The 24,483-nt window shown below is 49.2% G+C and overlaps 1 protein-coding gene across 4 annotated transcripts in view; it reads left to right on the forward strand.

Moving 5' to 3' along the window:
• Positions 1-24,483, forward strand: part of rapgef4a (Rap guanine nucleotide exchange factor 4a) — a 69,513-nt gene that overhangs the window by 28,528 nt on the left and 16,502 nt on the right. For all 4 annotated transcript variants that reach the window (XM_056289929.1, XM_056289931.1, XM_056289932.1 and 1 more), the window contains 11 exons: positions 7,391-7,463; positions 11,598-11,662; positions 16,043-16,093; positions 16,199-16,305; positions 17,245-17,366; positions 17,506-17,689; positions 17,807-17,891; positions 20,665-20,725; positions 21,037-21,113; positions 21,234-21,380; positions 23,413-23,537. In XM_056289929.1, the coding sequence (XP_056145904.1) occupies positions 7,391-7,463; positions 11,598-11,662; positions 16,043-16,093; positions 16,199-16,305; positions 17,245-17,366; positions 17,506-17,689; positions 17,807-17,891; positions 20,665-20,725; positions 21,037-21,113; positions 21,234-21,380; positions 23,413-23,537 (1,097 nt within the window). The remainder of the gene's footprint in view (positions 1-7,390; positions 7,464-11,597; positions 11,663-16,042; positions 16,094-16,198; positions 16,306-17,244; positions 17,367-17,505; positions 17,690-17,806; positions 17,892-20,664; positions 20,726-21,036; positions 21,114-21,233; positions 21,381-23,412; positions 23,538-24,483) is intronic.

The raw sequence follows: 24,483 nt of genomic DNA on the forward strand, positions 1-24,483 counted from the left end.
CAGCCGTCTGCCTCACGGTCCTTGGGGGTTAGTCCAGGACGTCATGGGATGCTCAGAGCTTCTTTCCTAATGCTATAGCTGCAAAGTGGGAAACTATTGGTGATGCCGCGGTAACAGCATCCCGTTGTCAAATAGACACACATATACTACAGCAGACCTTGTTTTATTGTGTAGTCTTAGTTACAATCTGGGTGGTTGTAAATCATTTCCGTGTGCGTCTTGTTTGAGCATGACAACCACATCTGAGCCAGATCGTCTTCCTGCAGCAGCGTGGGCCGACTCTGGGAAAGTCACATCATGCACTCGCTCACTCATTCAGGGGATACTGTTCATCGGTGGCCTGGAGCATGCAAGTGAGCTGCTCAACAGAGAAAGCATGCAATGGGGGGGCATCCAGGTGGTGTGGTGGTCTATTCCGTCGCCTGCCAGCATGAGGATCACCGGTTCGATTCCCCGTGTTACCTCCGGCTTGGTCGGGCGTCTCTACAGACGCAGTTGGCCGTGTCTGCGGGTGGGAAGCCGGATGTGGGTATGTGTTCTGGTCGCCGCACTAGCGCCTCCTGCGGTCGGTCAGGGCGCCTGTTTGGGGGCGAAGGGGAACTGGGGAGAATAGCGTGATCCTCCCACGCGCTACGTCCCCCTGGCGAAACTCCTCACTGTCAGGTGAAAAAGGGCGGCTGACGACTCCACATGTATGGCAGGAGGCGTGTGGTAGTCTGCAGTCCTCCCCGGCTCAATCGGCAGAAGGGGTGGAGCAGCGACCGGCATGGCTTGGAAGAGTGGGGTAATTGGCCGGGTACAACTGGGGAGAAAAAGGGGAACCCCCCCCCCCCAAAAAAAATGCAGTGACTCTAAGCTGCAGATTGGCTGTATTTTATCACCCTTCAACAGGCAGAGGAGATAGAGCTCCCGCATTTGAATTAGTTACTTATAGCTGCCTTGTCTTTCACACCGGGCAGTGCATTTCCACTTTTACCTAAGCCAGGCGGGTTCCTTGTGGCAGAGTTCTTCATTTTAGCTGAGCGGCCCTACCAGTGCGCCGTGGGGCCTCTGTCGATTTTCACTTGTTACGAACGTGGTCTGTAGTTCTTCAAGTTAAGCATTCAGTCGGCATATCAGCCATCTATTACGTGTGTCTGCTGGTGTATTATTAAGTTACTCTAGTAGTTCCCCTGTTTTTACTGGATAAGATGATTCAGGAGGTGAGTCGACATTTTATTTTATTTATTTATTTTTGGACCCCCCCCTCTCCCCTTTTCTCCCCATTTGTACTTGGCCAATTACCCCACTCGTCCGAGCCGCCCTGGTCGCTGTGCCACCCCCTCTGCCGATCCGGGGAGGGCTGCAGACTACCACATGCCTCCTGCCATTTCCCCTGACGGTGAGGAGTTTCGCCAGGGGGACGTAGCGCGTGGGAGGATCATGCTACCCCCCCCCCCCCCGAACAGGTACCCCCGACCGACCAAAGGAGGCGCTAGTGCATCGACCAGGACACATACGGCTTCCCACCTGCAGACACAGCCAATTGTGTCTGTAGGGGGACGCCTGACCAAGTCAGAGGTAACACAAGGATTCGAACCGGCGATCCCCGTGTCGGTAGGCAACGGAATAGACCGCCACGCTACCTGAAAAGACAGAGTCAACTGCTTTGGATCTGCTTGTCGTCATTTCGTAAATAAAATGTGAACATCTGCTCCAAAGGCACTGAAGTGGTGCAAGCAGTAAGAAAAACCGGGATGAACATCCACCGCATGTGGAAGGGGTGTATTTTCCAGTCGCACAACCCCACGGTACAGCCTCACTGCTCAGACGTGAAATTAACCGAACAAACTATTTTCCAACCTTTCCAACCAGCATGCTCAGTATTTTCTAACCTACTCCGTCACAGATGGAGCAGAGCCAGATAAAGATCTTATTGACGTTTCTCCCTAAGCAAGCATCTTAGAAGCAACGTGAGCCGTGGGGGGTCACAAAAGGGGGAGGGACGTCATTGCTAACAAAATAAAAACGGAGTGCTTTTCACACACCTGTCAATAGTCATAATCCCTCTCCCGAACCAACATCTCCACCCTGTCTGCTGCTGCTGCTGCTGCTGCGGGTCGTCTCTGAGGGACCGTGGCTTTAGCGGCTTAAAAGGGCCATTTAGTGTTGGAGGCATCTCCTGTGTATGTTCATTTGTTGTCTGGTTTAAGTGCTCCTCATACTCCCAGATGTCAATTAAAAGTGATGGGAGTGTGGAAGTGACTCTGCAGGCCTGATATCCGTTGCGCCAATATGCACTAGTTTCTGTTGAATACGAAGCTAAAACGAGAACAAAAGCAGCATGGCTCCTTCAGTGGTTTGTGAAATCTCTTCCAAGGACCCTCCACCCTGAAAAGGCAGCTGCAGGGCGTCTTGGTAGCGTAGCGGTCTGTTCTGTTGCCTACCGACATGGGGATCGGCGGTTTGAATCCCCGTGTTGCCTCCGGCTTGGTCGGGCGTCCCTACAGACACAATTGGCCGTGTCTGCGGGTGGGAAGCCGGATGTGGGTATGTGTCCTGGTCGCTGCACTAGTGCCTCCACCGGTCGGTCGGGGCGCCAGTTCAGGGGGGAGGGGGAACTGGGGTGGAATAGCATGAGCCTCCCACGCGCTACGTCCCCCTGGCGAAACTCCTCACTGTCAGGTGAAAAGAAGCGGCTGGTGACTCCACATGTATCGGAGGAGGCGTGTGGTAGTCTGCAGCCCTCCCAGGATCGGCAGAGGGGGTTTGAGCAGCGACCGGGACAGTTTGGAAGAGTGGGGTAATTGGCCGGGTACAATTGGGGAGAAAAAGGGGTGGGAAATCCACCCTCCCCCCCCAAAAAAAGTAGCTAAAATGACAAAAAGTAAAACGAGAACGAAAGCGGCGTGGCTCCTTCGGTGGTCTGGGAAGTCTCTTGTGTGGACTCTCCGTCCTCAGAAGGCAGCTGCAGGGTGGGTGGGATCGTTGCTATTTATCCATGTTGTTTAGACAGTGCCAAGTCAATTTGTGTTTTGCAGCAGATTAGGGGAAATGCTTTTAAAAACTGAGGTCACGGAGACGATTTTAAATGGCTCCTTAATTGGGGGGGGGGGGGCGGGGCAGGGGGGAGCTGCGTGCCTCTATGGGGATTTATAAAGTGATTAACTGACTTCAGAGGGTAGAATTGAATTTAAAACATGACCTCTGAGAACACAGTGCCATCTATGGACAAATTACCCCAGAGATCAAGCTTTCACCGAGTCTCTCCTGACCAGAGGACACACAAGCTAGTTTGGCTTGTGTCTTAAGTGGCCAGCTTTGTTATTGATTAAAAATCACTATTCGCTGGAATGTGACTAGTACTTGCTTATCTTTTACTACAAGCGGATTTTGAACCAGATTTTGGTTTGCATGATTTACCTATATTATTCTTGATCTGCATATCGAAATGTCATTTTTTTCCATTTAAATGAGGAAAAATTTAGATTTTTTCCCTCCTGACCCCCCCCCCCCCCTTTTCTCCCCAATTGTACTTGGCCAATCACCCCCACTCTTCCGAGCCGTTCCGGTCGCTGCTCCACCCCCTCCGCCAATCCCCGGAGGGCTGCAGACTACCACATGCCTCCTCCCATACATGTGGAGTCGCCGCTTCTTTTCACCTGACTGTGAGGAGTTTCGCCAGGGGGACGTAGTGCGTGGGAGGATCACGCTATTCCCCCCCGTTCCCCCTCCCCTCCTGAACAGGCACCCCGACTGACCGGAGGAGGCGCTAGTGCAGCGACCAGGACACATACCCACATCCGACTTCCCACCCGCAGACGCGACCAATTGTGTCTGTTGGGACGCCTGACCAAGCTGGAGGTAACACGGGGATTCGAACCGGTGAGCCCCGTATTGGTAGGCAACGGAATAGACCACTACGCTACCCGGACACCCTGAAAAAAGATGGATTTTTTTTACGGTGAAACAAAGTCTTGCTTATTCGGAGAGGCAGAGATGAGCTCGGTTTTCTCATTAAGCCTGTTGTGCCGTGCAAGGCTGATGCCGCGAGGCTGAAGCCATTGCTCACTGAGACGACATAGCTGATTTGACCTAATTACGCACCAGTGTCACGAGCACAAACATGACATTTACATGAGCACATGGGTGCCGCACAACGTTCATTGCATAACAGCTGTAATGCTCAGAGGCACAGTGACAGTGTCCGCCACTTACAGTTCCTTTGCCATGGTCTGTTTCCTTTGTGCTCATCTCGGCGGCTCCTCCTGCCGCAAAGGGAAATACCACCGAGGCCTCCAGACGAGCATGGGAATCAGGAATCGGGGACATCTATTTGTCATTTCATTTCCACTTCATGTACACAAGTACATGAAATGAAATGAAATATCGTTTCCTCCAGCCCACAGCAGTGCAACACAAAGACAAAAACACATATGTAAAACCTACAAGAACACACGTATATATATCCAAACTACAAAAAAAACCTACAAAAACTAAAAAACTACAACACATTTATCCAACATATCAACAAAACAAAAAAAATTCCACTGTCCAAGAGAGCGAACGCCAGCCAGAATGACTGTCGGAACTGCCGGTCTGCATGGGCTAGCAGTTAGCTTAGCCTATCCCGCTTCCGCGTCCTGTCAGACCGCCCCAACGCCAGCTCTCCCAGCCCGACACCCTCGACACACCTCCCCGCACTCCACACGATGACACTAAAAACAGTCAACTAAGCAAGGCCGCTGCCAGACCGCCCTCTGATATTGGAACTGCCGGTCTGCATGGGCTAGCAGTTAGCTTAGCCTGCCCGGCTTCTGCATCCTGTAGACTGCCCTCTGTGTTTCCTCCTCGGGCAGAGCTCCAGGCAGGGCCGTGGTCCCTGAGCCCATCGGACGCTGCAGACCAGGCTCCCCCAGCAATTCAACGCCGGGTCTCCCAGCCAGACACCCTCGACACACCTCCCCGCATTCCACACGACGACACTAAAAACACAGTCAACACTAGGTGAGGTCACTGCCAGACCGCCCTCGGTGTTATCGGAATCACCGGTCTGCATGGGCTAGCAGTTAGCTTAGCCTGCCCGGCTTCTGCGTCCTGTCAGACTGCCCTCGGTGTTTCCTCTTCGGCCACAGCTCCGGGCCGAGGAAGGGTCCCTCACATGCTTCAGATAGGTGGCAGAGCGTACATTGCACAATTTCAATTCCGCAATAAAGGAGCACTCAGGATAGTTTAATAAACAAAACAAAAAAAGCCCACCAAATATTGAATAAACTACATAAAGATGCATCAGGTATGCCTTTTTCATGTCTCAGTTTTGCTGCAGTGCGTCAGAAAAGAGTAATATCTTCCTTTATCCTTGATCGAAGCCAATAAACTCTGTCTTCGGTAACATTTACGAGTTGCCAAGGACAGAGAGTTTGAATCGTACTTTCCGCTCAACAGTCCAAAACCACTCCAAGTGAAGCTCGTGTTCAGAAACTTAAACAAGAGTTTAGGTCCTCCCACCCCCATCCAAACCCCTTACCCATAAACACCACTTGCCCATGGGTAAGGGGCGTTAGATACAGACATTGGTCTTTTAAGACAAGCCACTTAGATCTTTGTTACTCAAAATACAGTGAATGGCTCCTTGGCACAAATATCCCAGTACCGTAATGTCCCAACTCAGATAAAAAAATATTCAGCTATTTGGATGAGAGACTTGCTAAAATATACCCTAATGTCAGTCCGGGGTGCCCGAGATGCCAGCATAGTCCGGCTACTACAGGTCACATGTTCTGGGCATGCCAATCGCTGAACAGTTTCTGGGAGCAGATTTTTGAGGCATTTTCTCATATATGCAGGGAGATAATAGCGCCCAACCCCATTATCCCCATTTTTAGTGTCCCTCCCCCTAGAGTACGGAGTTACTGGTCCTCAGGCGAATGCCGTAGCGTTTGCCTCACTCTTGGCCCGGAGACAGCACTTTTATCTTTTGAAGCTAACATACTTCCACCTACCCAATATTAATCGTCTTCGCCCGTCACTTACACCTAAAAGCACCGCCATACTCACTCACACCCTGGTTACATCCTGTATTGACTACTGCAATTCTATCCTCTTGGGTCTTCCCCTCAAGTGTCTTCATGAACTTCAGTTGGTCCAGAATTCAGCTGCCCGTATCAGTACCAGATCTCCTTCCATAGATCACATCACTCCTGTTCTTCAGCAACTCCACTGGCTCCCTGTTAAATACCGTATTGACTTCAAGATACTGCTCCTCACCTTTAAGTCCCTTAATAACCTAGCTCCTTCATATCTTTCTGAACTCCTTCATAGCCACACGCCCTCCCGCACTCTCACATCCTCTTCTGCTCTCCAACTCACTACACCATCGGCCCGCTTGACTTCCATGGGGTCTAGAGCCTTCAGTCATCCTGCCTCCCACCTTGACAACCATGGGGTCTAGAGCTGGACTACCATGGGGTCTAGAGCCTTCAGTCATTCTGCCCCCCGCCTATATAACTCTCCCCCACAAGACATTCACAACACTGACTCTCTTTCAACCTTCACTTCCCATCTCAAAACGCACCTTTTCAAACTGGCATATTCAGTCTGATCCACGCCTCACTGAGTTTTGTGCAGATGATGATTTTATATTTATCTGTTGTGTTAACTTTTTATTGTCTACCCTGCTTTGTTTTGACTTTATGCTGTCTGATACAGTGCTGCTGGTTTTTTACTGTGTTCTGGAAGGTGTCCTTGAGTGCTCTGAAAGGCACCCACAAATAAAATGTATTATTATTATTATTATTTGTATTCTGTCTGCTTTTTTGTTTTGTTTTCTAGTACTATTTTTTTTTTCTTGTTTTGGTCTTCTATATTTGGAGGGCCGTGGTGTGGGTGGGGAGGGACAAATGGGGATTGTGTATGTTGTATTGACTATAATTCAAAAACTATAAAGTAAAAAAAAAAACATACCTACAGTAAACCAAGCTCACAGGAGCCAAGTTATGAGGAGCACGCTTCATTTTGCCAGTTTTCTTCCACAAGCGTTTCCGTGGTGGAGGACAAAACAAATGTTTAACGTTTGCTCCAGATGAGACGGTGGATGTGTGCGCTTCCTCCTTGTCCCATTCATCCGAACCGTGTTTGAAGGGTGAGATTAAGGAAGCGAGACGGGAACCAGGCAGCAGTCTGAGGATTCAGTATTCCTACCGACTGTTGGCAGTGAGTGTTGGCTGTGGATTTACCCCCTCCTCCATGACTGCACAGCCTTGTTGACTCGGCAAGAGCCAACGTGTACGAGGATTTAAATTACAGCGGATGTTCATATTTCTTGTCTTGCAGTTGTACAAACTCACTGAAATTGTGTTTTTGACAATTATGTTGATTATTTCTTGCATCTCTTTGATTTTTTTTTTTTTAGAAATATCGTCAGTGCATGGCCGGACTGCTTGCACCACCATATGGTGTGATGGAAAGTGGCCCCAACAGTGATAGTAAGTAAACTTAAATTACTGCATCTGCATCTCTGTCGACCGTTTCTCATTCAGCATCTGTACGAGTTGGATTTGCACCATTTTTGTCGAAAAATGGTCATTGCAACTTTCTTCACAGTTTTTTTTTTTTCTCCCCAATTGTATTTGGCCAATTACCCCACTCTTCCGAGCCGTCCCGGTCACTGCCCCCCCCCCCCCCCCCCCTCCCTCCCTCTGCCAATCCGGGGAGGGCTGCAGCCTACCACATGCCTCCTCCGCTACATGTGGAGTCACCAGCTGCTTCTTCTCACCTGACAGTGAGGAGTTTCGCCAGGGGGACGTAGCACGTGGGAGGATCACACTATTCTCCCCAGTTCCTGCTCCCCTCTGAACAGGTGTCCCAACCGACCAGAGGAGGCACTAGTGCGGCGACCAGGACACATACCCACATCCGGCCTCCCACCTGCAGACACAGCCAATTGTGTCTGTAGGGCAATGGAACAGACCAGTATGCCACCTGGATGCCCCTTTTCCTCATAGTTTAAGCGTTCCTCAGACTCCAGGGTTGCAACTGATTCTGTTGAACGCATGGAAAAAATAGTTCAGTGCAGAATACATCAGTGCAAATCCGATATAATCATTATAGGATTTTTATAAAAACACTGTGCAAAAAAACCCCAAAACTTGTTGCCATTGAGCAAAAAGCTAACATGGCTGCGTAGGGCTTCAGCATGGGGAGTTCGCTCCATGGTGACCATGCTTTGTTCGAACAGAGCACTTTGCTCAATGTGACTCGCCATAAAAATGATGAACAGCACGGCGTCAACCACTGCTTGTAGTAAGGAAATCATACTGGGCCACGGGCTGCCGGCAGCCGCCCTGATAGAATACATTTCAGATGAGGTTTGCTTCCAACATCTTGCAGAGGGTCGGTCGACAGATGTGAGTGATGTGCATGTTATTTCTGTTTTGAGTCCTGTTGTGAGAATATGCCACAGACATGCGTATGTAGTACGTATAGTGATGATGACAGTATGCCAGTACTGCTCCTTTTTATGTGCCAAATACTCCATGCTAACGCTGTTGTCCAAGTCGGACTCGTTTCTGATCACAGTTGTTCTGGTGTGGGTACAACCTTCCAGTCAAGGCTTGTCTGTGGGAAAACTGCCAGACCAGCAGCCCAGTTGTTCAAAAGTTAATTCCACTCGATGCTTAAAATCAGCCGAATTGTGTTGAGTCAGTGATGCTAGACATGTATTCACCAGAGGTTTCCGGGTGGCGTGGCGGTCTATTCCGTTGCCTACCAACATGGAGATCGCCCGTTCAAATCCCCGTGTTACCTCCGTCTTGAGTGGGCGTCCCTACATACACAATGGCCGTGTCTGCGGGTGGGAAGCCGAATGTGGGTATGTGTCCTGGTCGCTGCACTAGCGACTCCTCTGGTCAGTCAGGGCACCTGTTTGGGGGGGAGGGGGAATAGTGTGATCCTCCCATGCGCTATGTCCCCCTGGAGAAACCCCTCACTGTCAGGTGAAAAGAAGCAGCTGATGACTTCACATGTATGGGAGGAGGCATGTGGTAGTCTGCAGCCCTCCCCGGATCAGCAGAGGGGGTGGAGCAGCGACCGGGAAGGCTCGGAAAATATAGTAATTGGCCAAATACAATTGGGAGAAGGGGTAAATGAATAAGTTAAATACTGACGTCCTTTCCTTCAAGTAGCAAACCATCTCTAGGTCCATCTCTTCTTCCCACTCCTCACGGTAGCTTGGGAAGAACGCCAAAATACATAGAAATGCTAAAGATGTCGAAATCTGTGACACAATGAAGGACACTTTATTTTAATATACGTAGTAACTGACAGAGAGATAATGTGCTTGATCAGATGGAGCACTGGGCCGATTCTTAAATATGTGTTTGCTGTGTTTGTCTGTGTCTTCCTTGCACTGTTTGGTAAAGCCACATTGTGTTTAATGACAATAAATTGAATTGAATTGAATAGAATGGCCAGAAACGTGAGGAATGTACTACTGATATTTTTATTTCCAGATGTACAACCACTAGAACGGTGTCCGATGCAGTTTGTGTTGCGCCTTGGCTGCGTTTCGTGGTTTTGCTCTTTATTTTAGCGGCATCTGAATGTCAAGGGGCGGCACGGTGGCACAGTGGTTAGCACGGTCGCCTCACAGCAAGAAGGTCCTGGGTTTGAGCCCCGGGGTAGTCCAGCCTTGGGGGTCGTCCTCTGTGTGGAGTTTGCATCTTCTCCCCGTGTCTGTGTGGGTTTCCTCCAGGGGCTCCGGTTTCCTCCCACAGTCCAAAGACATGTAGGTCAGGTGAATCAGCCGTACTAAATTGTCCCTACTTGTGAATGTGTGTGTCGGCCCTGGGACGGCCTGGCAGCCTGTCCAGGATGTCTCCCCGCCTGCTGCCCAATGACTCGTGGGTTAGGCTCCAGCGTCCTCGCGACCCTGAGAGCAGGATAAGAGGCTCAGATAATGGATGGACGGATGGCTGGACAGATGGATGGATGAATAGCCATGTATTTCCCTGCAGATATCATCGTGACTGAGCAGGCCTGGCTGATTATGCTGTTTATCCCGGAGGGTTCAGGACAAACTTCACTCCAGACACTGAGAAAAAAACAAACAAACAAAAAAACAAACCGGCCCTCTTTGGGGCTGTCATGTTGAATTAAAAAAAAGTGCTTTTTTTCCCCTCTCCAGTCGTTTGACATGTAATTTCGTTGCCTCTACTGACGAGTCATTGCGGGGCAGAGATTTCCATAGGAGTGTTTGGGTTGTAAACACGGGGAACGGCATCATAAATCAAATGGGCATGCTATTCAATTAGGCCGGACTGTTCAGTTTGGATTACCGGAGGGAGAGCAACTCCTCGCTCGAGCAAAAAAAGAAAAAAAACAAAACAGCAGAACCGAACGACTCGATAACAAAACCTGGGTATGTCTCACTGACAGTTAAAAGGAAACATTTTTATAATAATAATAATAATGCATTTTATTTGTGGGCACCTTTCAGAGCACTCAAGTAAAACTTACAGAACACAGTTAAAAAAAAATATGGAGATAAACCACATTGTCTTCATGATAATGGTCCAGCGGCGGCTGGCCAGTACAGGGCGCTGGGGTGCCGCCCCCTTCAAATATCGAGAGATGAAAATGTACTTAAACATGTTAAATATGGGCGTCCGGGTAGCGTAGCGGTCTGTTCCGTTGCCTACCAACACGGAAAACGCCGGTTCGAATCCCCGTGTTACCTCCGGCTTGGTCGGGCGTCTCTACAGACACAATTGGCCGTGTCTGCGGGTGGGAAGCTGGATGTGGGTATGTGTCCTGGTCGCTGCACTAGCGCCTCCTCTGGTCGGCCAGGGCGCCTGTTCAGGGGGGAGGGGGAAATGGCGTGATCCCTCTGGTGAAACTCCTCACTGTCAGGTGAAAAGAAGCGGCTGGGGGGTGAAGCAGCGACGGGGACGGTTTGGAAGAGTGGGGTAACTGAGTCGGGTACAACTGGGGAGAAAAAGAGGGGAAAAAATCCCCCGCCCCAAAACATTCATATTGTTTGAATGTTTTTTGATCTAATGTGATCTAATTGTCGTGGCTGTCAATCATGTTTACACCCACCACCACACCTCGTCTCGGCTGTCAATCACCCACCGTCTACGAACCCTGATAGAATCTCTAGGCTACGTTGTCCTTCTTAATAGCTCTGTGACTGTGTGGACATTAAAGCGGCTGCCAGGTGTGCTGCGCCAAGGTACATTGTGCCCCCCCCCCCAAAAAAATGTTTTTTGCATCAGCCGCCACTGGTACTACAATAAAACAGGATATTTGAATGAAATTGTTTGAACGTAAAAAAAAATAAAACAATTTCAAAACCCATCAACTTTGTCTCCCCGGTATTGCTGTGAAGCAGTTCCAGATTCTGCCGCTGGAGGTCAGAAGATGGCGGCTCTAATCTTCTGCTTTATCGACACACAAATCGAAACTGTTCGTGATCAGAGCAATAACATGAGAATTCTGTTTTATTTGAATAAATTTGAGCTTAAATTGATTATCTCATTTTGGCTGTAAGGTGGTATTGTCGTATTTATCGTAAGAAATACATGGTCATTTTTTGTTTGTTTGTTGCTTTTCTCATCCAGGGATGCCGGGCAAAGAGAACATCAGCGACAACGCATTTGGGGCAGTCTCCAAACACCAGACTAAGGTAGTTTTTTGTTGTTGTTGTTGTTGATTTAACAGGATTACAAAGCAATTGCATACAAAACACACGGACTATATCTACTACGGGGCGTCCGGGTGGCGTGGCGGTCTATTCTGTTGCCTACCAACACAGGGATCGCTGGTTCGAATCCCCGTGTTACCGCCGGCTTGGTCAGGCATCCCTACGGGCACAATTGGCCGTGTCTGCGGGTGGGAAGCCGGATGTGGGTATGTGTCCTGATCGCTGTACTAGCGCCTCCTCTGGTCGGTCGGGGACACCTGTTTGGGGGGGTAGGGGGGAATAGTGTGATCCTCCCACAAACTACGTCCCCCTGACGAAACTTCTCACTGTCAGGTGAAAAGAAGCAGCTGGTGACTCCACATGTATTGGAGGAGACATGTGGTCTCCTCTGATACTCAATTTCCTCTCAGGGATAAATACATTTTCTGATTCTGATTCTGATTGGTAGTCTGCAGCCCTCCCCAGATCCGGGGGGGGTGGAGCAGCGACCGGGACAGCTTGGAAGAGTGGGGTAATTGGCCGGATACAATTGGGGAGAAAATGGGGGAGGAAAAAAAAAGAAAAAGAAGAAGAAATACATTTACTATGAGAATACTTGTGTAGTATTTTAAGTTGACAGGTCAGACAGCGTGGCTCCGTAAACCACATGACATGTTCTCTAGACTCCGTTTGGCCATGAAGAACATAAAACTGCGGGGCGGCCAGGTCAGCACTTACTGAGCTTGTTTGGGCACACATTTTGCCCAGTGTGTTTTGTAACCCGCTTTTCCAGGAAAGGGTGGAAATAAGTCTGGAATGTGGCGTTTGTTTAAAGTTTGTCTACGTATAAACAAGGTGGCTCTGGAGGTCCTGTCTCTCGTCTATAGCAGTTCCTGTCCCACCTTGGCCCCATGGTCATTTCCTTAGCACTGAACCGATAACGTGCGAGGACACGGCAGATTTATGGTGGCACATGCTGTGCTCCTTCAGGGGGTTGTAGAAAGAGGTTAGCCAAGTATGCAGCGATGAGCCAAAACATTATGACCACCTGCCTAATATGCTGTTGGGTCCTCCATGTGCCACCAAAACAGCCCCGACCCGCTGAGGCTTGGACTGTACAAGACCTCTGAATGTGTCCTGTGGTATCTGGCACCAAAACGTTAGCAGCAGATCCTTCAAGTTCTGTAAGGAGGCACGGTGGCGCAGTGGTTAGCGCTGTCGCCTCACAGTAAGAAGGTCCTGGGTTCGAACCCCAGGGTCGTCCAACCTTGGGGGTCATCCCAGGTCGTCCTCTTTGTGGAGTTTGCATGTTCTCCCCATGTCTGCGGTGGGCTTTCTCCGGGTGCTCCGGTTTCCCCTCCCATCAAAAAAGACACGCGTGTTAGGGTTAGTACTCCTATCTGTGTCCCTGACCGAGTCAATGGAAAGAAGAACCGGAGTCGGTCCCCGGTGCTGTACAGCGGCTGCCCACTGCTCCTAGCTACACAGCTAGGATGGGTTAAATGCAGTGTAATTTCCCCACAGGGATCAATAAAGTATCTCAAAAGAAAAAAAGAAAAAAGAAAAAGTTGCGTGGTGGAGCCGCCCTGGATCGGACTTGTCGGTCCAGCACGTCCCATAGATGCTCAGTTGGACTCAGATCTGGAGAATTTGGAGGCCAGGGCAACACCTTGAACACTTCCATCATGTTCCTCAAACCATTCCCGAGCAAGGTGTGCAGTGTGGCAGGGCGCATCATCCTGCTGCAAGAGGCCACTGCCCGCCGGGAATACCGTTACCCTGAAGGGGTGTACCTGGTCTGCAGCAATGTGTACGTAGGTGGCACGTGTCAAATGGATGTCCACACGAATGGCCGGACCCAGGGTTTCCCAGCAGAACGTTGCCCAGAGCATCACGCTCCCTCCATCTGCTCGTCGTCTTCCCACAGTGCATCCTGATGCCATCACTTCCTCGGGTAAATGGCGCACACGTACACGGCCGTCCACGTGATCTAAAAGAAAATGGGACTTATCGGGACAGGCAACCTTCTTCTACTGCTCCAAGGTCCAGTTCTGACACTCGGGTGCCCATTGTAGGCGCTTTCGATGGTGGACCGGGGTCATCACGGGCACTTTGACCGGTCTGCAGCGGTGCAGCCTCATACGCAGCAGGGTGTGATGCACTGTGTGTTGTGACACATTCCTCCCCTAGCTGTCATTAAACTTTTCAGTGGCTCGTGCCACAGTAGACCTTCTGTTGGTTCGGACCAGACAAGATAGCCTTCGTTGGCCTCATGCATCAATGAGCCTTGGGCGCCCAACACCCTGTCCTGGTTTGTGGTTTGTCCCTCCTCAGACCGCTGTCGGTAAGTGCTCGCCACTGCTGACCGGGAGCACCCCACAAGCCTTGCTGCTTCAGAGATGCTCTGACCCAGTCGTCTGGCCAGAACAGTCTGGCCCAGTCGTCTGGCCAGAACAATCGGGCCCTTGTCACAGTCGCTCAGGTCTTTGCTCCTGCCTATTTCTCCTGCATCCAACACGTTGACAACGAGAACTGATTGTTCGCTTAGGAGATGATCAATGTTATTCGGTTCACCTATGAGTGGTCATAATGTTTTGGCTCATCAGTGTATATAGCCATATCCATCCATCCGTTATCCGAACTGCTTATCCTGCTCTCAGAGTCGCGGGGATGCTGGAGCCTATCCCAGTAGTCATTGGGCAGCAGGCGGGGAGACACCCTGGACAGGCTGCCAGGCCATCACACAGGGCCCCCACGCACACACACACACGTTCACGCCTAGGGACAATTTAGTACGGCCGAGTCACCTGACCTACATGTCTTTGGACTGGGGGAGGAAACCGGAGCACCCGGAGGAAACCCAGACAGACACGGGGAGAACATGCAAACTCCACACAGGGGACGACCCGGGACGACCCCCCAAGGTTGGACTACCCCGGGGCTCGAACCCAAGACCTTCTTGTTGTGAGGCGACCATGCTAACCACTGCGCCAGTGTATATGACATATATGAAATGATATTTGTAGAGCAAGCATGGACTCGCTGCAGTTGTTCTGCCAGCAAATGACATACATGAATAATTACTCTGTGTGGGGGTCCACCGTGTTTCTGCCATGTAGAACAGTCGTGATGCATCAGCCATTTTCTTGCAATGTAGAACAGAAAAGGCCCCCATTCTTCATCCCTGTTATATAAGTACCGGGATGGTAAAGCCGGGCTCCGCACACATGAATTTTCCAGTTTGCTGATAAATAAGTGATGAACGTTTTAACCCCTCACATAAATGTTTACTGCACTTCTGTGAGTAAAATGTTCACTGGCGCATGTAGAATGCAGATCCTGCCCTCCGCCATAGCGCACACACACACACACACACACACACACACACACACACACACACACACACACACATACATACCCGTGACATCTATATCAAGCTCCCCCCCCCCCCACCTCTTCCCCCCAGTTGTACCCGGCCAATTACCTCACTCTTCCGAGCCGTCCCGGTCGCTGCTCCACCCCCTCTGCTGATCCGGGGAGGGCTGCAGACTACCACATGCCTCCTCCCATACATGTGGAGTCGCCAGCTGCTTCTTTTCACCTGACAGTGAGGAGTTTCACCAGGGGGACGTAGCGCGTGGAAGGATCACGCTATTCCCCCCAGTTCCCCCTCCCCCCCGAACAGGTGCCCCGACCGACCAGAGGAGGCGCTAGTGCAGTGACCAGGACACACACCCACATCCAGCTTCCCACCCGCAGACACGGCCAACTGTGTCTGTTGGGACGCCCGACCAAGCAGGAGGTAACACGGGGATTGTAGCCGGTGATCCCCGTGTTGGTAGGCAACGGAATAGACCGCCACGCCACCCGGACGCCCTCATATCAAGCTTTTTTTGAAACATTCAGGACATCAGTCAAGATTCAGATCACCCTCGTTGCTTGAAGACAATAAGTGAAACCAGATATTCAGTTCAAATGGAACAGAATGAACATATCAGATAAACCAGAGGGCTGATTTTTTGAAATGGTGGCCGTCAGAAGGTCAAGTGTGACTCACAGCCATCCGGGAGACAGACGTACAGTCAACCCTCAATGGAAGGGGGAAAATCATATTAAGCAGGTCTTTTCTAAACTTTTCATGTAGTGTTCTTCAGCTTAGAAAGTAATGGAGTTTTCCTCTAGACAGGAAACGCCTGAGAATGAATTTGGAGATGCAGCTTGCTGAGGGTGCTGTGTCAAAAACACACAAACCTTTAATGTCGGCCATTCCTACACCGATGAATTCCACTTTGTCAGCACGTCTGTTGTGTTTGTTGTTTTTTTTAATTTTTTATTTTGTACTTTTTTCATGTCACCCATTTCTTGTTTCGTTTTGCTTTTCAGAAGTCGTTCAGTGACGGTCCTGCCAAACCCATCCCTAAATGCATTTCTCAGGTAGTACTCACCATCACACCAGTACAGACGGCTGCCGCGCACCAGGACTTCGCTGTGAGATTTAACTTCCACGTCTTTTCCGCCTCTTCCCGTTTCCATTTTCAGGTGCCGTCGGAGAAGCTGCTGCGGGCCGGGAAGGTTCTGCGGGACGCCATTCTCTCCAGGTCCCCCCACATGATCAGAGACAGGAAATATCATCTGAAGACGTACAGGTGAGCTGGTCTCCCACCACCCGTCAACTCATTTTTTTTTGGATTTCCCCCCTCCCTCTTTTCGCCCTAGTTGTACTTGGCTGATTACCCCACTCTTCAAAGCCATCCCGGTCGCTGCTCCACCGCCTCCTTGAGTTCAACCCCGGGGTTGTCCAACCTTGGGAGTCATCCCAGGTCGTCCTTTGTGTGGAGGTTGCATGTTCTCCCCGTGTCTGCGTTGGGTTTTCTCCGGGTGCTCCGGTTTCCCCCACCATCAAAAAGACATGCATGTTAGGGTTAATACTCCTGTTAGTGCCCCTGACCGGGGTAGAGGCATGGCAAGACCTACTGGAGTCGGTCCCCGGGTGCTGCACAGCGGCTGCCCACTGCTCCTAGCTACACAGCTAGGATGGGTTAAATGCAGAGCGTGGTTTCCTCACAGGGATTAATGAAGTCAGATCAAAATCAAATCAAGATCCTCTGCCGACCCGGGGAGGGCTGCAGACTACCACACGCCTCCTCCGACACCCGTGGAGCCGCCAGCTGCTTCTTTCCACCTGACAGCGAGGAGTCTCGCCAGGGGGCCGTAGCGCGTGGGCCGATAACGCTGTTCCCCACGGTTCTCCCTCCCGCCCGAACAGGCGCCCCGGCCAACCAGAGGAGGCGCTAGTGCAGTGACCAGGACACATACCCACATGCGGCTTCCCACCCGCAGACACGGCCAATTGTATCTGTAGGGACGCCCGACCAAGCACGCGGATCCGAACCGGCGATCCCCGTGTTGGTAGGCGACGGAATAGACCGCTACGCTACCCGGACGCCCCCCACCACCCGTAGACTTGAAGCGGAGGAACGCATCACCTTTGCTGTATTGTGCATAGGTGTCGAGATTTGTTTTTTTTCTCCACAATCTGCTGTCCACCACGTGTGTGATATGTGTCTGTGCTGTGTCTGTTATAGGCAGTGTTGCGTGGGGACCGAATTGGTTGACTGGCAAATGCAACAGACCTCATGTGTCCACTCGCGCATTCAGGCTGTAGGCATGTGGCAGGTGCTGCTGGAAGAGGGTGTTCTCAACCATGGTGAGCTTTCTGGTGTGTGTGTGTGTGTGTGTGTGTGTGTGTGTGTGTGTGTGTGTGAATTGAGAGAGCGAGACAGAGCTTTTGTGAAACAGGATTATTGCGGTCACACATCTCTCCCCTTGTCGTCTCTGCGATGCAGTGGACCAGGAGCTGAGCTTCCAAGACAAGTATCTTTTCTACCGCTTCCTGGAAGATGAACAGGAGGTCGCACCGTTCCCCAGCGAGGAGGAGAAAAAGGAGTGCCAGGAAGAACTGCAGGATATCTTACTCCTCCTCTCGCAGATCGGCCCTGACGCCCACATGAGGATGATTTTGAGGAAACAGTGAGGGCCGGCGGCAATATACCGCAGGAGCTGTGTCTCCCAGATTTAAAGTGAATAAATAACATGGCTCTAAAGTATTGATTGTTTTGAATGAGTTCATATTTTTCCATTATCCAGGCCGGCAGAGAGAACGGCAGATGATCTGGAGATAATTTATGAGGAGTTGATCCATATAAAGGCGTTGTCTCACCTATCTACTACTGTGAGTATGGTTTCTCTGCCTTGACTATCAAGTGTGCAGCTATAGAACCAGAATCGTGTTTATTGGCCATGTGGGTTTGCACATATGTGGAATTTGACTCCGGTTTTGTAGCTCTCTCAGTGTACTTAACATAGAATAACAACACTGCAACACATCAACCTTCAGATAAAAACACAAGGACTGACTTATACAGGTGAAATAAGAGGTGATAAAGTGCAATGGTGCAGAGAATATATCATCCATCCATCCATTCGTCCATTATGCAAGCCGCTTATCCCAATGGGTGTCACGGGATGCTGGAGCCTATCCCAGCAGTCTCTGGGCAGCATGTGGGGAGACACCCCGGACAGGCTGCCAGGCCATCACAGGGCACGGTTTAAATTTTCAGTTGCAACTGGAGAAAGCAAACTATGGATTGTTATAGGATAGATTAGATTAGATAAGATTTGATTATATATATATATATATATATATATATATATATACACTACCGTTCAAAAGTTTGGGATCACCCAAACAATTTCGTGTTTTCCATGAAAAGTCACACTTATTCACCACCATATGTTGTGAAATGAATAGAAAATAGAGTCAAGACATTGACAAGGTTAGAAATAATGATTTTTATTTGAAATAAGATTTTTTTTACATCAAACTTTGCTTTCGTCAAAGAATCCTCCATTTGCAGCAATTACAGCATTGCAGACCTTTGGCATTCTAGCTGTTAATTTGTTGAGGTAATCTGGAGAAATTGCACCCCACGCTTCCAGAAGCAGCTCCCACAAGTTGGATTGGTTGGATGGGCACTTCTTTGAGCAGATTGAGTTTCTGGAGCATCACATTTGTGGGGTCAATTAAACGCTCAAAATGGCCAGAAAAAGAGAACTTTCATCTGAAACTCGACAGTCTATTCTTGTTCTTAGAAATGAAGGCTATTCCATGCGAGAAATTGCTAAGAAATTGAAGATTTCCTACACCGGTGTGTACTACTCCCTTCAGAGGACAGCACAAACAGGCTCTAACAGGTACTATTTAATGAAGATGCCAGTTGGGGACCTGTGAGGCGTCTGTTTCTCAAACTAGAGACTCTAATGTACTTATCTTCTTGCTCAGTTGTGCAACGCGGCCTCCCACTTTTTCTACTCTGGTTAGAGCCTGGGCCAGGCCACTTTTGCTTCCACATTGCTGATGATGTGGGCCGCATCACGTACGATCCTCACAGTGCAGAACCGTAACAGTGTTGATGTGCAGGTCGGCCTAATTGGTCGGCTGTAGCATTCCTAATCAAAGATACTCCACATACAGTAGCTCATTACTGTTCTGCACTGTGCAGAGAATAGGTCAGAGATGCTGAAATAGATGTCAGGAAGTTAATTACACACATGCCTGAGGTAGCTGGACGTGACGGAGCGTACCAGTATACGTACAGTGTACAGTACAGTATATACAACTGCAAAATGCTTGGATTTATTTGACAGTGTTAAGAGTTCATTTGAATGACAGCTCGCGGAAAGAAACTTTTTTTTTCTATCTGGTTGTTTTGGGGTACAGTGGTCTGTAGGACACTTCCTGAAACTGTGCAGAAGCTGCAACAGTCTCTGTCTACTGTAGCAGGAAAAATCACGCTGAGCCGCCGATGTTTTATGTCACGCTCAAGACCACGGCTTTTTGTAAAAAACTGGGGATTTTTTTCTCTTTTTCTCCCTAAATGTACTTGCCCAATCACCCCACTCTTCCGAGCCGTCCCGGTCGCTGCTCCACCCCCTCTGCCGATCTGGGGAGGGCTGCAGACTACCACATGCCTCCTCCCATACATGTGGAGTCGCCAGCCACTTCTTTTCACCTGACAGTGAGGAGTTTCACCAGGGGGACGTAGCGTGTGGGAGGATCACCCTATTCCCCCCAGTTCCTCCTGCCCCCCGAACAAGCGCCCCGGCCAACCAGAGGAGGCGCTAGTGCAGCAATCAGGACACATACCCACATCCGGCTTCCCACCCGCAGACACGGCCAACTGTGTCTGTAGGGACGCCCGACCAAGCCGGAGGTAACGCGAGGATTCGATCCGGTGATCCCCGTGTTGGTAGGCGACGGAATAGACCACTACGCTACCCGGACGCCCCAGATGACAGCTTTTTTATTTAGCTGCAAACAAACAGGAAAAGTCAAAATCGGAGTTGCGCAATCAACCTGTTGTATACATCTGTAATTAAAAAGATACTGACCAACAAACCCTTAGATAGATAGATAGATAGATAGATAGATAGATAGATAGATAGATAGATAGATAGATAGATAGATAGATAGATAGATAGATAGATAGATAGATAGATAGATAGATATGGATGGATAGATAGATACTTTATTATTGTTCTCCTAGAGAAAGTTTGTTGCCACTGCCTGTACATTCACTTATAGATGTATATTTAGATGCATGTTCTGCAGGTAAAATTGTTAATTTGAATTGAATTTCAGCCAGAAATCAGTAACATCTTAAGGTGTAATATTTACTGGATTAATCACTTAGCTGAACTGATTTGGGACGCCAAACCAAACCAGTGCTCTTACTAGGCTGCTAAGCTGCATAATAGATTTCCGTTCAATTTCTGGTTCATGAGCACAATTTCATACAAGCATGGCTGTAAAGATTACACACGGGGCTGTATCGTGTATGCAAAACTTTATACCTCACATGGGGGTATTCTGCAGTTAAGATGATTCTGTGCTGTAGAAGAAAGCAAAAATAGATATTCTCCTTTTTGCTCCTTTGCTTCTGTAGGTGAAGAGAGAACTGGCGGGGGTGCTGATCTTCGAGTCCCATGCTAAAGCGGGAACCGTGTGTAAGTAACACAAAACTGATAAAAATGAGGAAGAAATGTCACTCTGACCCATTCACCAAATCCCCCAGAACTAGATGACCTCTTCACGTTGTCAGGTAGCCCTGGTGATTGTTTTCTAAATGCGTTTCAGAGGGACCAAATTAATCCAGAAAATCCAAGATTAGACCATCAAAGCCTTTATTTGTTGTTTAAAATCGGATTTTGGACTCTATCATCGACATGGGGGGAGTGGTGTTTCGGTGTTAGAGGTTGGGGTTGTATTTAGGTGCAGAGCTGCAGATCTGTTCTGACGTTCTGCGTTTCTCTGCCAGTGTTCAGTCAAGGGGAAGAAGGCACATCCTGGTACATCATCTTAAAGGGCTCGGTTAACGTTGTCATCTATGGAAAAGTAGGTACATCTCCCAAGTAGAACGAGGTTCCACGCGAACACGTTCAAGTTCATTGCGCTGCAGTCAAAGTTGGTCACCTGGGAAGTGATGCTTAAATTCATCATGGTGTGTTTTTGCAGGGGGTTGTTTGCACGCTACACGAAGGGGATGACTTTGGGAAGCTCGCTCTTGTTAACGATGCCCCCCGTGCCGCCTCCATTGTCCTGCGAGAGGACAACTGCCACTTCCTGAGAGTGGACAAGGAGGATTTCAACAGGATCCTGAGGGTGAGTCTCTCCAAGTGCTTGTCCAACATCTCCTCATGCATGGGATTTTAGCAGTAAGTGGTGCTACCGCGCTCTGCTGGTCAAATGGTAGTACTACAGTTATGAATGGAAACTGGAATACAAAGCCACACATGAATTCATCTAACCTTTTGACCTCACTTATGACATATAAGATGATTTGTGTTAGTAAAAATGGATTTAAAAGGCCAAGATTTGTTTTTCAATGGTAGTGGATATAAATTGTAAATATGACAGCAAATTGACGGCTGTTAAATGTGTCTGCTACCCTCATGTGCTGGGCAGAACCAAGAACACGACCAAAGCCATCAGCCAGGACGGGGCAATATTATAGACCAGCTGAACAATGATGCTACCAACAGGGTGTTTGTGGAAAGGAAAAAAGAGCAGATTAAAGTTGTAATAGACCTCGTTTTGTTCTGTGCAAAACAAGATATCCCGTTGTGTGGGCTTCGTGAAAATGAAGAAGCATTGAACAGAGGTCCTGGGTTTCGAGCCCCGGGGTAGTCCAACCTTGGGGGTCGTCCAGGGTCGTCCTCTGTGTAGAGTTTACATGTTCTACCCGTGTCTGCGTGGGTTTCCTCCGGGTGCTCCGGTTTCCTCCCACAGTCCAAAGACATGTAGGTCAGGTGAATCGGCCGTACTAAATTGTCCCTAGGTGTGAATATGTGTGTGTGTGTTTGTGTGTGTGTGTGTGTGAGAGAGAGAGTGAGTGAATGTGAGCCCTGTGATGGACGAGTGGCCTGTCCAGGGTGTCTCCCCGCCTGCTGCCCAATGATTGCTGGGATAGGCTCCAGCATCCCTGTGACCCTGAGAGCAGGATAAGCGGTTTGGATAACGAGTGAATGAATGAATGTATCTGTAATGTATGGATGACAGGTGTGTATATGGTGTGAGTCCATAATGTCGCTGTGGGGTGAAAACCTTGGTGATTTCTAATTTATTACATAAACCGAATGCATAGTCACCCCTTTAAGGCTTGCAAACACCTCAATATTCCTAGACAAATGAAACGTGTTTTACAAAGCCCGTGAAAAAGGTAACGTTTGCTTACAGACTGGTCAAACGGGAATGATGATTTCCGCGTAGCTGTTTTGCAGATGTGTGGTTTTCACCTGTCAGCGATGGTGAGCAGACAGGCGGGCAGTCTGTGTGTAAAGCTTGCACAGATGGTCCAGGGGTGATTTTCCCTGTGTAAACGTTGTGCTGGCTTGGCTGCAGCCTGTCAGAATGCTGACCTCCAGACTCTGCCCGTGCACGGGGCAAGACTACTAATCCACCCTGCTTACCGACCAGAACACTGATGTCATGCCGCTGCCTCTCGGTGTGGAAAAACCGGAGCCGGCTTTGAGTCAGAGAGCGCAGAGTAGATCCTCACAGCAGTTACGGGATGATTTGGTGGTGGGGTCAACAGTATATTTGGTTTACCACATGTCTGTTTTCGGTCGGTACCACAGAGGCAAGTACATACCCAGTGAGTGCTTGGTGATATGGAAAAATAATACTGTCACGATGATAATACGGGATTTTATATCATGATATGTGCTTACATATGCAAAATTACCATGTTAAGAATCCATCTGAGGTTCATCACATTCAACTGCTCGGTAATGGAAGGTATGATATCAAACCAAAACTAGTTTCAAATAAAACGCCATCAGATTTTTTCATGCCAAATTTTGTGAGAAGTTTTAGGTGAGATACTACTTGTCATCGATAATTTAGACGGCAAAATTGTGTATGACGATACGACAGCATCCAAATTTAATCCTGATTCAGTTCCACTGAAAGAGTGTAAACAATATTGAATTATTGCCCCCATATCCAGTTACTAATAAAGAACTGTGGTCGGCTAGGAATAAAACCCAACAAAAAAAATGTGGATTATGACGCCTTCACGCTGCTTCCACTTCCTGGTCTCGTCAGGTGTCTTGATGATCTTGGAGAGCATCTTGATTGTGTGTCTTGCCACTGATACCTGTATGTCTTTGTGTTATGCTTGTGCATTTTCAAGGATGTGGAGGCCAACACAGTCCGTCTGAAGGAGCACGAGCAGGATGTGCTGGTCTTAGAGAAGAGTCTCAGCGCCGGCCGGGGCTCCATCACTGGGACCTCCTCCTCCTCCTCCTCCCACTACAAGTAAATGTGACCTTCTCATCAGCGCTCGCCCCCTCTCTCACTGCACCGGTTCAAGTATCAGTGTTTGGACCCGAGCTTGTTATGTAGAGACCAGTGGTTAGAAAATAGAGCGTGTTGTGCAGCAGATGACGGCTCTGGCCGTTCAGTTTGGCTGCAGTTCACTCGGCCCTCTTCACAGTCTGATTTAAGATGTGAAGTGGGCAACGTTAAGGGGTGTTTTAAGTGTTAAACTCCGTTTTGTGAAGGCTCAGTGAGCAGCGCGCCTCCTGCACGCTATCAGCCGCAGGTCAAGGACGCAGCCAGCGGGCAGGACTGTGGGAGAACCAGCAACACCCTGAAGGATTTTGTGGCTTTGCCTCCGAGTGAAGTAGCTTACTGGTGTTGTGTTAAAGAGAACTCAAAACACACCGCTTTACGCCTGCCTCTGCCTATAACACATTATGAAAAATTGCAGATAACCACGGTGGAGAGAAAGAGGGATGGGTCGGGGTTGTGTTTCTGTCACGGAGGCAATAACTGTAGACTCTCAGACGTTCAGCCACTTGTTTTGTTTGCCTTACACCATAGAAAACATTACTCCCAGATAGCAAAACTGCTGTGGCCCGGACCGTCCCACACCGACACTTTCATCCGGCCCACATACCACGTGGAATGATGGCACTTGGGCGGTCCGCTCCTGTTTGCCAGATCAAAACCAAGCCATAGCAATGCCGCATGTGCTACATATTTGCCAAAGGTGGCCCATATTTGTTTTGTGGTATTTGGGCCATATTCACCATTTACCACACGGGCCACTTCAGGCTCATATCCATTTTGTCAGGGCCAGAAGAAGGCCATCTGTGCCTTATCATTGCCTGAAGTGGCCCACATCCGGATGCTACCTGGGCTGGGTTTGCGAAGCTACACCTGACGTTCAAACTAATCATGGGCTTCTTTATTCGCTTGC

Source organism: Lampris incognitus, chromosome 11, assembly GCF_029633865.1.
Source record: "Lampris incognitus isolate fLamInc1 chromosome 11, fLamInc1.hap2, whole genome shotgun sequence".
In the NCBI taxonomy this organism is placed as follows: domain Eukaryota; kingdom Metazoa; phylum Chordata; class Actinopteri; order Lampriformes; family Lampridae; genus Lampris; species Lampris incognitus.